Source organism: Eulemur rufifrons, chromosome 6, assembly GCF_041146395.1.
Source record: "Eulemur rufifrons isolate Redbay chromosome 6, OSU_ERuf_1, whole genome shotgun sequence".
NCBI classification, from domain to species: domain Eukaryota; kingdom Metazoa; phylum Chordata; class Mammalia; order Primates; family Lemuridae; genus Eulemur; species Eulemur rufifrons.
Window position 1 is genome coordinate 51636968 of NC_090988.1, and position 16043 is coordinate 51653010.

At 36.5% G+C, this 16043-nt stretch overlaps 1 protein-coding gene across 3 annotated transcripts in view; it reads right to left on the reverse strand.

The window, feature by feature from the left end:
- Positions 1-16043, reverse strand: part of UVRAG (UV radiation resistance associated) — a 281364-nt gene that overhangs the window by 232500 nt on the left and 32821 nt on the right. For all 3 annotated transcript variants that reach the window (XM_069470994.1, XM_069470993.1, XM_069470992.1), the window contains exon 3: positions 11174-11208. In XM_069470994.1, the coding sequence (XP_069327095.1) occupies positions 11174-11208 (35 nt within the window). The remainder of the gene's footprint in view (positions 1-11173; positions 11209-16043) is intronic.

A 16043-nucleotide genomic window follows, 5' to 3' on the forward strand; every position in this document is an offset into this window, starting at 1 on the left:
AAGTCATTGAGAAAACGTTAAATAATTTTCTCTTAAGAAAGGGGAGAAGAGAGAAACCAAAAAAGGTAATATAGACATGAAAACTCAAAAAAACGTTTTACTAAACTGGAATTCAACAGACCATCAACATCACATGTTATCCTTGAATAGTCAAAAGCAGAAAGCATGAAGAAGGACTTCTTAACTATCAAGTTAGATCAAATACGTCCCATAAACTTTTTTAGAAAGTCTTAAATGCTTGCACAGGATTTATTTATTCTTAATTGGCATTAACTGGCATGTTTTTCCAGAAGAACACTTCATAGAAAAGAATAAACAGCCAACACGTGAAAAGGTACTCAACTAGAACAGTCTATGAGGAAGTATAAATTAAATACCACTGTCCCACCAGAATGGCTAAAATTAAGACGGATAATACCAGTTTGGGCAAGGATAGGGAGCAAAAACCTCACACTGCTGGTAAGGATATAATTGATATAAATACTTTGGCAAATGATCTGGCAATATCTACTAAAGCTGACTATAACCTACAACCCAGCAATTAATTCCACTCCTAAGTACATACCTCAGAAAAATACACACATATGTTCACCAAACAATATGTTTATAATAATAAACAAACTACTATATGTAATATGGATGAATCTCACAGTTATGCTGAGCAAAAGAGTATACACCACATAAAAGTTCAAAACCAGGCAGAACTAACCTATGGTATTAAAAGTCAGAGAGTGGTAATGGTTCTCTTTGGGAAAAGCTAGTGACTGAAAGAACATGAGGTGCTGATCAGGTTCTATTTCTTGACCTGGTTACATTGATCTGTTCCCTTTCAAAAGTCATCAGGCTATTATTATTTGTGTACTTTACTCTGTGTGTGTTATATCTCAATAAAAAGTAACAAAAAAATTTTTTTTAAGGAGACCAAACAAGGGAAAATATAGGAGGTGACTGCTGAGATAAATTAAATGAAGTCATCCCTTCCTGACATAATTTCAGGCCCTAAAGCCTACAGGGCAGGAGTTGGAGGATCCTCCTGGCCTTCAAATTACACTACCTCAAAAGGTAGCCACTTACTCCCCTATGTGTAAGATCACCTCTCAACAAAAACACATGTGCTCTAGAATATGAAGTAACATAATTTCAAATTCTCACTATCCATGACACAGTGCCAGAGAAAGCATGAAATAACCACCCCTTTCCAACGTGGAAAATAGAAAAGACTTGGTGAATGTATCCGAAGGGTCGTACTGCATGGTGAGGAAGGCGGGATTTGGGGGCAGGGGGGCAGGGGGGAGGGTGTTGTATTTAATACTCTTTTTTTTTTTTTTTTTTTGAGACAGAGTCTCGCTCTGTTGCCCAGGCTAGAGTGAGTGCCGTGGCGTCAGCCTAGCTCACAGCAACCTCAAACTCCTGGGCTCAAGCCATCTTCCTGCCTCAGCCTCCCAAGTAGCTGGGACTACAGGCATGTGCCACTAAGCCCGGCTAATTTTTTCTATGTATATATTTTAGTTGGCCAGATAATTTCTTTCTTTTTTTTTTTTTTTTTTTTTTTTTTTGTTGAGACAGAGTCTCACTTTGTTGCCCAGGCTAGAGTGAGTGCCGTGGCGTCAGCTTAGCTCACAGCAACCTCAGACTCCTCGGCTTAAGCGATCCTACTGCCTCAGCCTCCCGAGTAGCTGGGACTACAGGCATGCGCCACTATGCCCGGCTAATTTTTTCTATATAGATTTTTAGTTGTCCATATAATGTCTTTCTATTTTTTTAGTAGAGACGGGGTCTCGCTCAGGCTGGTCTCGAACTCCTGACCTTGAGCAATCCACCCGCCTCGGCCTCCCAGAGTGCTAGGATTACAGGCGTGAGCCACCGCGCCCGGCCAGTTTCTTTCTATTTTTAGTAGAGACAGGGTCTCGCTCTTGCTCAGGCTGGTCTCGAACTCCTGACCTCGAGCGATCCACCTGCCTCGGCCTCCCAGAGTGCTAGGATTACAGGCGTGAGCCACTGCGCCCGGCCTGTATTTAATATTCTTAAATACTTCATTCTAAAATAAATCAAAAGCCTTTGGAGGAGAGAGGAGTTTTCTGAAGTTATTTCATGTGGCTGAATAGATGATCTGGGTGTTCTATCTAAGCCAATACAACATTAATACAGCAGAGCTATTGTCAATCTTCCCATTACAAAGACTTTCCTTTATACTTTTACAAAATAGTTGTCAGACAACAAGCAATAATTTCTAAGTTGGTACATTCAGATACAGGCAGATACAGCCTGCCACACATTCAAAGGCTTTAATGCCCAGTCTTTTTACTGCATAGACCCAGATTATTTTTTATTTATATTCAAACTTATACATATTTGCCCAATTTCTAGTTAGAACAAATTATTCAAGTACTAACATCTAGGGACTTATACCACTTAAAGTGCAATAGCAGAATATCAGGATATTTATAAGCTTTGAAAAGTTCACTGCTTACTATTTACCCACAAGAGGACCTAAAATAATTATTTGTTACTGAACCTAAAATCATTATTTATTACCATTATTTATTACTATAACATTGCTCGATATATAATCACAAGAAACACAGCCAGGAATTCATAAAAGTTGTTCTAACTTTCTGAAGACATACAACACATCTTGCTGGAATTGCATACTGATTTTATAATTAGCAGTAGCATAATAAACTCTCTTTCCCCTTCTTCTTCACCTATATTTAGACTTCATGTCTCAACTTAGGACTTACTAATTGTTAGAAACCTTTCCTAACTCCTCCCTCCAAAGTGAGATAAATAACACTTCTGCATGTTTTCACAGCATCCTGTTCTTCCCTGGTATTATAACTGCATGTATTGATTATCTCCATCTCCTCAAATCATGTGGTTAATCAGACAGAAGTTAGAAAACCTTGAAGATGACGCAGTTTAACAGAGGGTAACATAATTTGACATAAACAACACACACACACGCACACACACACACAGAAATTAAATGTTAAATCATTCAGTCACAATTCAGTTGAAACACAAACTTGGTTTGGCTTGAGAATCACTCAGGCTAGTTACTCATAAAAAGTATTTGAACTGTTCAGTAAGTTTTTTCCACAAAGACTTAAAAACAGCTCAGTCACAATTCCAACAGAAGTTTATGGTTCTGATAAATTATGTCACATGCTTTCCCTAAAATATATGCTCTAGAACTCCGTTTATTTGATTATAAAGCCCATCATTAACCTCTATTAGACTTCAAGCAGACATTTAATCAGTTGTAAGAAGGTGTGATAGAAGGGAGGCAAAAAAGCAGGGCTCTTCAACATCAGTTTTGCCAGTCACTAGCTGTATGACCTAGATCAAGTTCCTCAGCCTCCCTTAGCCATAAAAGAGGTATATCTCTTACCTTCAGCACTGTTATGAGGATGAGAAATAATGTGTATAACACATCCAACATGCTACTTAAATCATAGGTGGGTACTTACTAATTGATACCTCTCATTTATTAAAGAAACATACATGTACAGAGAAATTTCAAAACACATACAAATTAGCTATCACCATTCTTACTCCCACCATGAGATTTTTAATATTCTAATAAGAGTTAAAAACTCACTTTTGGAAAAATATCTAATGATTAGATTAACTCTACACGTGTTAAAGCCAAGGGACATGCGCATTCATTACAGAAATAATTTGTTTCTACATCTGTATATGCACAAAATCAAGTTAAGAGAATTTGGTCATTTTCATTGTTATTGCGTCAATCATTTTAGTTGTTAACTAACCCAATGACCCTTCAACAATATCAAAGATCTAACCTCCCCCTGAACCCCCAAAAAGATGATTTGGAGGGTATGACTAGCTAAAGCCAGGAACATTAAAGTTGAAATACACATTCACCATTGTTTTTTTATTTTTTATTTTTTTTAAATTTTTTATTTCAGAATATTATGGGGGTACAAACATTTTGGTTATATGAATTGCTTTTGCACAGACCATTAATTGTTATATGCTAAATTTATCTGAGAAGAAACTATGACTCTGACCTATAACTTGAAGACATCTCTACCATTTAGCGTGTCAAAGGTGGATTATTCCAGTTATTCAATGCAACAGACATTTATTGGTCTCCTCTGGGCAAAACATTATACTGGGGACTATAGAAAATAGAAAAATAAGCAGGGAGAGATCTTTGTCCACCAGATGCTCCCAACTTTGCATCACCTGTAACTGTATCCCTTTCAAAGTCTCATTCTCATGCCACCCAGCCCTTGACTATCACCTCCTATTGTAGTCATTTCCTCTGCTGCCCTGATCCTCAATTCCCTTTGCTCTGTCTCTCTGTCATACTTGCCCAGCAAAACTTCAAACCACCCCTGCTCACTCCATTCCACTCATACTAACTTCTTAGCCATTTGAAAACCTCAGTACACTCCTGTTTTTGTACTTCCCTGTTTCTTGCCCCAGAACAATCCTCCCCAAAGAAATATACAGCTTGTTCCCTCACTTCTTGCTGCTCAAGTGATTCCTTCTACATGACTGCCATGGAAAAACCACCACCACTCCTAGAAGACACTCCCTTTGTCTGATTCATTTTACTCCATTTTATTTATTACCATCTAACATATTCCCATTTATCATCAGTTCTAACATGTACCTTTTTTTTGCATTGTAAGATGAATTCTGATTTTAGAAAGAGTAAAATCAATAGGTCCTACACTCTTTGACCACCAGGTGGCAGTCATCAAGAATCATGCACACCCTTAAAAATAGCCGTCTTTGATTTCAATTCTTTTAAGTTAGGCACAACTGTTGGAACTACATGTGCTGAGTTTAACTGCCACTTAAAATACCTCTCTTGATTTAGATTGAAACAATAAGTCCTGTATATAATATCTATCAACAATGTGAATTCAAGAGATTAAGAAAAAAAAATCAAGTGTCCACAACAATGTAAAGTAACCAGAACTCTCACAGACTGGGGGTGAGAGTATAAATGAAACAATTTTGGAAAACTGGCAGCTTTAACTGATCATATGCATATTCCCAGCAACTGCACTCCTAGATATATACCCAACAGAAATGCATGCATACATTTACCAAAGGACAAACAGGAGAGTGTTTGTAGCAGCACTATTCACATTAGCTTAAAACTAAAAATTAACCAAATGCCTATCAACAAAAAAAATGAATAAATTATGTTATCGTCACACAACAGAATGCTATAGAGCAAATAAACCACAAATACACCCCATAATATAAATGACCCTTACATGGAAGTTGGACCAAAAAGAGCGCATAACATATGATTTCCTTTACATAAAGCTCAAAAACAGGTAAAATTAATCTATGGTGTTAAAAGTCAGGAGAGCATCCATGACGGAGGAGGGCATGAGGGGGCTTCCGGGGTGCTGAAAATATTCTATTTCTTGGTCTGTGTGCTGGTTATATGGGTGTATTCAGTTTAAGAAAATTCATCAAGCTGTATACTTATAATCTGTAAACCCTTCTATATGTATCAAATTTCAATAAAAAGTATAATATTAAGTTTTTGTGTAGTCAGAAAAAGCACAGAATAGAGAGCAATGAGGCATGAATCATGAAATATCAGGGAAGCAAATATTTTCAGTGGAGAAATTATCTCATCCAACCTTTTTATAAGACTTAAGGAAATAAATATTTTATTGCTGATAGAATTCCTTATCACAGGTCAAGCAATGCACCTGAAAGAAAGACTGCTAAATATCCTAGAATGGATGAAAAAAATTTCCAAGTAACAAGAGGTTAGTAAAATTGGATCACAACTCACACAAGACTATTGCCAAACTGAAACTCTTTAATTTCAGTTTAATTAGAAGTGTTTATTACTTTTTGTGAACATAAAATAATGCTGAGTCTTACAATGGACAACTTAGATTTAGATATGGATATGTGGGGGGTATACTATACATATTTCCTTTCTTGGCCAAGTCCAAGCAAATCACAATACAATGACTATAAAGTTTATAAAGATTATAAAGATTAAACACATGAGCTCCTTGCTTTCATGAAGTTTATTATATATAAAAGAAGCTAAGACAACCATACAAACAACTATTATACTGATTTAGTATGGGACTCGTGGAACAAGTACAAAGTATTTTTTAAAAAAGAAAAAGGGTACATTTCTTCCAGCTAATGATTGTAAGAAACCCTTTTACAAGCATCTAGATCTATGCTGTACAATGCAATAACCACTAGCCATATGTGGCTATTTAAATTTTTAAAAATTTAAAATTCAGTTCTCAAGTAGGACTCAACCACATTTCAATGCTCAATGGCCATGCGGCCAGTGGCAACTGTACTGGATAGTGCATAGAACATTACCATCACTGCAGGAAGCTTTATTGGACAGTGCTAATCTGAAGTATTCAGGAGTTAGAAAGAAGCACAGAATTGGCACATAAGGACAGTTTATCTAACTTTTGGGAGAAAATACTCTTTTTAATCTTGAGTTTATTTTTCCATGTCTCCTTTGACATCAGAGAGGCAAAACCAAGCCATTCTGGTCTAAGGATCAAGCTCAGACTATAAATTAAGAAAAACAGTCCGCACCTTAAAGTTTTACGAATAAAAAAGAATACTAACAAGCCCATCAGAGTCCAGGCTTAGTTCACCAGAGTGAAAATTTACGTAAAGCCTTAGCTAGAAATAAAGTATTCAAATCTTTGCCTAATCCTTCAGTAGCTGAGGATTTGTGGTTTCAGGATATAACTTAGAAGGCAATAAATACATTTATAGAAGAATTCATGTATTCAAGAAACATTTGCGGAGCATTGTGTATGTGCCAGGCACAATGGTAACCAGTAAGATAAAAGCATTTAAACTGCTAACTATTCAGCAAATATCAGCAAATAGTCTAAGAACTGCAAAATCTTAAGCAAGGAAGAAACCAACAAATTCTGCTTCTCTGTGTGCCTGGTAGTGGTTCTTAAAGACAGCAAGAAGGGAGATAACAATGTGCTGCCTCTGGTATATTCTCTGAGGGCTGTTGACTCCTATGGTGCCCAATGCCCATTAATCTGAACCAATCACAATGATTTAGCAAAAAGCTAAGAAAGAAAAGTTCCCTCAAAAAGAAAAGAATAAATGAATTTTATAGAACCTATATTAAGATATAAAAGAAACTAAAAAGAATCCTTTCCAAAAACATCATAATCTCAAAGAATACCCTTAAAAGGAACATAACAAATCAGTATTTGTCAAATAACTACCAAACAGTATACTGGGAACTAAGGGGACATAAAGATGTACAGACAATCTCTGACCTCCTGGAGCTTTCACCTACTTTGGAAAACGGAATGTTCATGAACAATTACAATGCAAACAAATGTTGTAAGTGGTATACTCAGGAAACAATTCCAGTACAACTCCTGAGTTGAAATGGACCTTGTCTTTTAGGTCAATCCTCTCCCTTGTCTTGAATCTATTCTATGATACCCTTTGGAGACAGCATTCAGCCTAAGTGCACAAGGGATGAATGTATCACAACTCACAGACACTAGGTTATTAAGAAACATCTGATTTCCTTTAGTACTAAGCTTGACAGTTGATATCTCTGACATTTCACTTTGACACTTCTTCTTTTATTTTTATTGTGAAGGTACATCCTCAATCTTTCAAATGCACGTTTTGGCTTGTGAGTATCTTTCATATTATTTTTAAGAGCAAGTTTTGTGAAACCATGGATAAATCAAAAATTTGTGTTATTTTCAAATATCAGTTCTGTCATGGAGCCAATGCTGTAAAGACAGCTCGAAATATCAATGAAGTGTTTGGGAAGGATGTGGCACAGTACGTCAATGGTTTGAGACATTCTGTTCTGGTGATTTTAATCTTGAAAATGAGCCATGTGGGAGACCTGAGGCCAAGGGAGAAAACAATGAGCTGAAAGTAGTGGAAACAAATCCATCTCAACCTATGCATGAATTAGAAGCAAGGTTTGACATTACTATTTCAACAATATTGGACCATTTGAAACTAATCAGCAAGGTAAAGAAGCTGGATAGGCCGGACGAGGTGGCTTATGCCTGTAATCCTAGCACTCTGGGAGGCAGAGGCAGGTGGATTGTTTGAGCTCAGGAGTTCGAGACTAGCCTGAGCAAAAGCAAGACCCCATCACTACTAAACAAATAGAAAGAAATCATATGGACAACTAAAAATATATATAGAAAAAGTTAGCTGGGCATGGTGGCGCATGCCTGTAGTCCCAGCTACTTGGGAGGCTGAGACAGGAGGATCCCTTGAGCCCAGGAGTTTGAGGTTGCTATGAGCTAGGCTGATGCCACGGCACTGTAGCCTGGACAACAGAGTGAGACTCTGTCTCAAAAAAAAAAAAAAAAAAACGAAAAAGAAAAAAATAAAAAATAAAAAGCTGGATAGATGGGTACTGCATAAATTAAACGAGCATCAGAAGAGAAATCATCTCCAAGCTTGCCTTTCTTTGCTGTCATGACATAAAGGCGAAGCATTTCTATACCATGTTGTTACATGTGATGAAAGATGGATTCTTTTTGACCATCGCAAGCGTTCGGCACAATAGTTGGATAAAGATGAAGTGCTGAAACACAGTCCAAAACCAAATATTCATGAAAAAAAGCTAATGGAGTCTGTTTGGTGGTCCAGCGCTGGTATTATCCACTACAGCTTCATGAAACCTGGTCAGTTGATTACTGTGGATATCTACTGCAAACAATTGCATGAAATAATGATGCTACTTGCAATTAAGCAGCCAAGATTGTTCAACAGAGACAGGCCAATCCTCTTGCAAGACAACGCTCGACCACATGTTGCACAAACAACTCTGGTGAAACTACAGAAGCTAGACTTGGACACTCACTGTTATCCACCGCATTCACCAGACCTTACACCAACTGACAACCACTTCTTCCAGACTTTGGACCACTTCTTGCAAGGAAAAACAGTCAATTTTCAACAAGCTGTGGAAAATGCCTTTCGTAATTTCATTGCCACTCGCTCTCCAGGCTTCTTCACTACTGGCATAAACAAGCTACCATTCAGATGGCAAAACTGTGTCGATAGTTTAGACACATATTTAGATTAATTGTACTTCTTCTTGTTTGAGATATAATAAACTAGACTTTTGATTCGAAATCAGTCGTTTCATATTTAATGACCTATAGTTCCAATGCAATTAAAGATAGGAGCCAAAAGGAAATCAAGGTAAGCATTAATATCCAGAGAGATGATGTTTAGAAATGTGGATGTGGAAATGAAGTGAATATCAAGTAAATCCAATACTGTAACATAGAACAATACACTAAAGTACTACTATGGCATATGGTCCATTACGACACAAATCCAGGGGGAGGAAAAAAACAATCAGTGTGATGTTGTAAAACTATCCCCATCTACAGAAACATTTAACTATAGAAAAGGAGACAGAATATATGAATGCAAAATTCTACTCTATCCGCTCCCAAATCACCCCTAGCTCTGCCTGCGTACTACTACTGTTTCCACCTGAGCCAGGAGAGAAGGCAAAACTAATATTCACTCAGTAGCTATTATATGTCAGGCATGGTGCAAGGCATTTATCATGTATCATTTAATATAAGTAGAACCAAAACTTTACTGGTGATTAGACCTCCCCAGAGATGGGATCAAGGAACCGTCTGGCCTAGGATCCAAATCTATTATGATATTTTAGAGACATTTAGAAGACAGCTTGATGAGGAAGAAAGTGTAGCAGGGACTTGAAGACAGAGGTCTGGACCGGGGTTTTGGTCATGCAGTTGTGTGACTCAGCAAAAGTCACAGGAACTCTCTAGATATCCGTGTCTTAAGATCTTCCCCATCTACCTTATAGGTTGTCCTAAGAATCAAAATGGGATAACATATGTAGACGGATTCTATAAATATAACACATTACTGATCCCCATTTATTCATTTAACAAGTACTTACTGAACATCTATACTATTCTAGACTCCAAGGTTACAGTAGTGACAAGACTGGCAAGGTCCCCAATCTCATGGAACTTATGTTCTAGTAGGTGGAAGACAGTTAATAAACACAAACAAGTGAACAGCATTTCCAACAGTGATGAATGCTCTAAAGAAAATAAAACAAGGTGTATGAAAAAGAGTTACCAAGGAAAAGGGAACTACTTTAGATGAAATGGTCATAGAAGGCCTTGCTGAAATAACATAGCTGAGACCTCAAAGACCTCTTCAGTCAAGTGAGGAGCTAAGGAAACAAATGTTCTAGGCAAAAGGAACAAGACAAGCTTGGCGTGTTTGAAGCACTGAAAGAAGGAAGTATGCCTAGAACACAATGAGCGAGGAAAAGAGTGTTAGGAGATGAGGTTGAAAAAGTGGACAGGGGCCAAAACCAATGTGGTCTTGCACTATTAAAAGGATATTTCATTACCATTAAGCTCTTCTTTTTTTCAATGTGGCCTAATAAATTGAGCCATTTATGCAAATATCCAGTGTACACGACGCTATCAAAAGTAGGACACTTCCAACTTTCTAAATGAACAATGGCATCACTAAGACACAAGTGGAAGTACCCTACAAAGGCCCTAGACATAAAATTCTTAAGAACTATATCTTGCACCCACCCTGTGCAGCAAAGTGAGACCCCAACTCTTAAAAAAAAACATATCTAAACAAAGGTATCATTTATTATGATCTTTGGCAAGTCAAACAGTCAAAAACTTCTTTATAGGCCGGGCGCGATGGCTCATGCCTATAATCCTAGCACTCTGGGAGGCGGAGGCGGGTGGATCGTTTGAGCTCAGGAGTTCGAGACCAGCCTGAGCAAGAGTGAGATTCCCGTCTCTATTAAAAAATAATAATAAAAAAAATAAAAAATAAAATAAAACTTCTTTACAGCAAATGGAAGTGAGAGAATTATAGAATTCGAGTTTTTAACAAAATTAAAGTTTTTAACCAAAAAAATATCAATTTTTTCTGATATTTATCGAGCACCTACTATGTGCCAGGCATGTTCTAATCACTAGAGATTCATCAATGAACAAATCAGTGATGATTTAACAATAATTGAGCAGATCTGTCAAAGTATCATAAACCAGACTGAACCTCAACTTATTTTATGTTTCTGCATTTCATGAAACAGGAGCTATATACTTAGTCATATGTACCTGTCAGAAAGCAAACTTACCAAGGAATTCTTAATCACTTCACTTCTATAAAATTCTGGAAAAGAAGAAAAAGAACAATAAGTGATATGAAAGAAAATAAGCTCATTAACTAACTCTTAATCCTGTAAAACTTTAAACATATGTTCCAGTAAAATATTCAAACATTTTTAAGAAATCTATTCTCTCTGTACCTTCATCTGTAAAAAAATTAATTAAAATAAAGATTAAATCAAAGTGTTTTAAAGGGAAAAAGCATCAGTAAAGAAGGTTAAAGCCTTTTCAAATTTAATTTCGTGATTGGACCCTTACTGGGTGGGTCCTTTTAATTTGAGCTCTTAAAAACTCAAACTTTCTTCTTCCTTCCCCACTTCCACTCTTGACAACTGATTCTATCTCCTCTGTTTTTCTCAAACATTTCTCACAATTATCCATCACAGTATTGTGGAATGAATACTGATCTATTCAGTAGCAACCAGTTAACCTAAGTTTTACATCTCCCTTTGTCACTGACGCTGTGTCTCTTTAATTTTCTTGGACCCATTTCTTCATTAGACAACTTAGAGAATTAAACTAATAATTGAAGGTCCTCTATAAGCATTAAAATTTCATGATTCTACAAACCTTCATATATGCTGAAAAATGTTACAAACCCCGAAGACATAATCAAAACATGTCAGAGGTTCAGACAGACATTCCAAACAACTCTCCATCACTCCCTCTACTAACCCTGACCACCGTCACCTCCATGCTCTCCTGCCACTGCAGAGAAGAACCTTGTATCCTTATGTTGAACGTCAACCTATTTTATGTTTCTGCATTTTATGAAACAGGAGCTATATACTTATCCATACATACCTGTCAGAAAGCAAACTTACTTAAAGGATACAAGGTTCCCAGTAGAACCTTGTATCCATATATTGTTATAGGGCAGTATTTCCCCAAGTGGTGTGACACACACACCACTGCTACTTGAGATGATTTTAGGCGATACGTGGACAAACTTTTACTTTTTTTCTAATACATTGAAATTTCTGTCGAACATATCCAACCTGTAATTGAAAGCTCTATGAGGGAAGCAGTGCTTGTTTTTTCAACTGCTATTAATATCGCCTCAGCATCTAAAACCATTCCTGGCACAGGGTAGACACTCAATAAATATTTTTTTATTGAACAATTTCACAGATTATGCTTAGACATAAGTTTTAAAATAGTCAACTTAAAGAAAAATATTAAATATGTAACAATACAGATGGAACTCAAACATGGTACAACACATCAAAGTGGTCTACTAATGACTGAAGCTAGGGAATCTTCAAGCATTAAAAGAAAAGTGAGGCCGGGCGCGGTGGCTCACGCCTGTAATCCTAGCACTCTGGGAGGCCGAGGTGGGCGGATCGTTTGAGCTCAGGAGTTCGAGACCAGCCTGAGCAAGAGCGAGACCCCATCTCTACTAAAAATAGAAAAGAAATTATATGGACAGCTAAAAAAATATATATAGAAAAAATTAGCCGGGCATGGTGGTGCATGCCTGTAGTCCCAGCTACTCGGGAGGCTGAGACAGGAGGATCGCTTGAGCTCAGGAGTTTGAGGTTGCTGTGAGCTAGGCTGACGCCACGGCACTCACTCTAGCCTGGGCAACAGAGTGAGACTCTGTCTCAAAAAAAAAAAAAAAAAAAAAAAAAGAAAAGTGGACCTAGACACAAAATTCTTATGGGCAGGCTCCTTTGGTTAAAGAACTTCTTGACAAACATAACATCTACATTACTTTGTTCATGTCTTCCTTTAAAAAAAAAGATAATTATTCTATTTTGTAAGAGATAATCACAATGTATTAAGTGAAAAAAACACAAGTTTTAAGAGAAGACTTACAACAAGGTCCCAATTTTTATAATTATGCTAACAATGCTTATCTGAGATGATAGGATGAGGCCACTATGAACAATTATTTTTAAATAAGAAAAGGGATAATTCCAATTTTTTAAAAGGGAATCTCCTACTGATGAACATTTAGGTTATTGCTAATTTTTAGAAATTTCAAATAATGCTATAAACAATTTTATAGATATATATCCTAACACACTTGAATCTATAGGACAAACTTTTCGAAGGAAAACTGTAAGATCAAAGAACAAGTACAGTACCAATGACTTTGATAGATATTGCCAAATTGTTCTCTAAAAATATTATAACAATTGATAATATCACTTATGAAAATACCTGTTTCCCCAACAATATGCAACCCTAAGTATTATTCTTCTCATTTCATCCCCAAATGGTTAACCAATTATTCCAAACATTAACTGATGATATACATATATAAATGTATATATGTATGTAATGTGTATAGATATATATATTCTAATATATATGTACAATACTTTTTTCAGGAAATAAAGCAAAAAAGCGATTTAAAAGTGTTATTTTTTATTACAAAGGACTTTTATGTTATACTTAATATATTTTTGTATAGTTTGAATTCATTACAAGTATATATTACTTTTAAATCAGTGAAAAACACAAAAAAGACATTCCTTTTTCCTTGTGACAGAGAATTCCTTAGCTTAATCCGCAAAGTGTCTAAATTAAACAATTCTCAAAATATCTATCTCTAGCTCTAAGAAGATTAATAGTATCATTACTTCTTCCAAAACTTTGCTGACTGGCTGACCATATGAATTAACCAAACTGAACAATTCGCCTTCTCCATTAGACCCTCAAAATGTACCTGCCAATTTAAATGAAAAGAGGTCAACAAAGGAGCCACACAATTTGGAAAGAAATCACAGAGTATGAGGTAATTTCCAACAAGCTAAACTTGGGCCTATATTGTCTATCATTCTATTGCATCTAAAATATCATCAATAAAATTTGCAGCAGGGTATAAAAAAATGAATAATGAATTTAGACTAAAAAAATAGTTCCAGTCCCCAGTCCACCATGTGTAAGCTTTGTGACCCTGGACAGGTCAATTAACCTTTCTGGACCATAGTTTCTTCACCTTTCAAAGGAGAATGACACCTGGAAAATAACAGGGCTATTATGAGGCTACAGTGAAATAGTGAATTAGAAACACTTTATAAACTATAATTCTTATTAATAAAATTTTATTACTTGTTATTCATTCAATTTCAGCAAAATCATCACAAGTAAATTTCCAGGAAGATATCCAAGATCTATTGCTACATGAAAGGGACCATTATACACAAATGCTTCTCTATGTATCCACGCTAAGACCTAAACACACAAAGCAATCACAGATTACACAGCATGGTGTCAACGGCAAGTTTTGGCTGTTAAACAGCATTCCATTCATTCAACAAAGGCTTTATTACTGCTTTAACAACACTCATAACAGGACGAATACAAACTTAATACTGCAAAACTATTTTTCACCTAACAGTTTGGCAAAAATTCAACTTCGCACGGTCTGTTGGCGAAGCTGTGGGGAAAAAAGGTACCCACCCACACATAAAACTCCCACAGAGAACAATTTTGCAATATCTACCAAAACTACAAGTACACACTGTCTTTATCCCAGTAATTCCACTTCTTGGAATTTGCCCTATAAATACCCTAGCACTCATATAAAATAATATACTCATAAAGTTATTCACTGCAGTACTGTGTATATAGTAAAAGACTGGAACAACCTAAATGCCTAGCAATAGGAGTCAGTTAAATAAATTATGGTTCATCTGTTCGATACAAAACTGTGCATAAAAAAAATTAAGGATGCTGTGTATGAACCAATATGGAAAAATCTCTAAGACATATTAAGTGAAAAACACAAGGTATAGAAATATAAATAATACAGTACTCTTTGTGTAGCAAAGAGAAAAAATAGGGAGGAAAGAATAAGAATATTCCTATTTGTACTTGTATTTGCATAAAGCATCTCAGAAAAGCTGAGCAAGAAATGAATAACAGTGGTTATCACGGTGAGGTGGAAAACTAGGGTGACGGGGGACAGGTCAAAGGGAGGCTTTAATATAAACCTTTATATATATTTTGAACCATGGACTATAGTGCCTATTCAAAAAATTAAGTTATTAATACAAAGAAAAAAAATATTTGAGAGCCTAGCATGTGTCAAGCATTGTTCCAGGTACTGGGTACAGAGCAGTAAGCAAAACTGACCTAAAAATCTCTGCCATGTCGTGGAGCTTACATTCCAGTGGAAGGAGACATGCAATAACCAAATAATTAAACACATGGTATGCCAGGTGATCTTAAGAACCATGGAGAAAAGTAAAGCACAGAACACAGGGGAGGAGGACAGTCACAATTTTTAAAAGGGTTAGTCAGTGGAACATTTGGAATAAAGACCTGCAAGAAGGTGGAAGGGCTGGTCATGTGAATATCTGAAGGAAAGAGTACCCCAGGTCAAAGAAACACAAGTGGAGAGGCCATTAAGTCAAAGTCAACTTGGTGTGTTCAAGGAACAGCCAGGTCAGTGTGGCTGGAATAGAGAGAGCTGGAGGAGTACCAGGAGATGAGTTCTGAGACATAACAGGGGGCCAGATCATGAAAGACCTTCTAGGAGCTAAATCATAAGGATTTTAGCTTTTACTCTGAATGAGACGGGAAGCCACTGCAGGGATGTGAGGAGAGGAATACAGGATCTGATGTTCATGTTAACAGGATCTTGGCTGAGAATAGACTGAGGGGGGTACATAGGCAGACTAACCTGTTACTTCAACAATTCAAGCAAGATATGACAGTGATCTGGAGATACAAAGAAGTGGTCAGATTATGAATATATTTTGATAGTTAGAGCGAAGACTAATTGCCAAAAGACTGGACATGGAATATAAGAGAAAGAGGATAATCTGGGATAATTCCAAGGTTTTTAGCCAAGGAAATGGAGTTGTCATTTTCTTACAGAAGAAA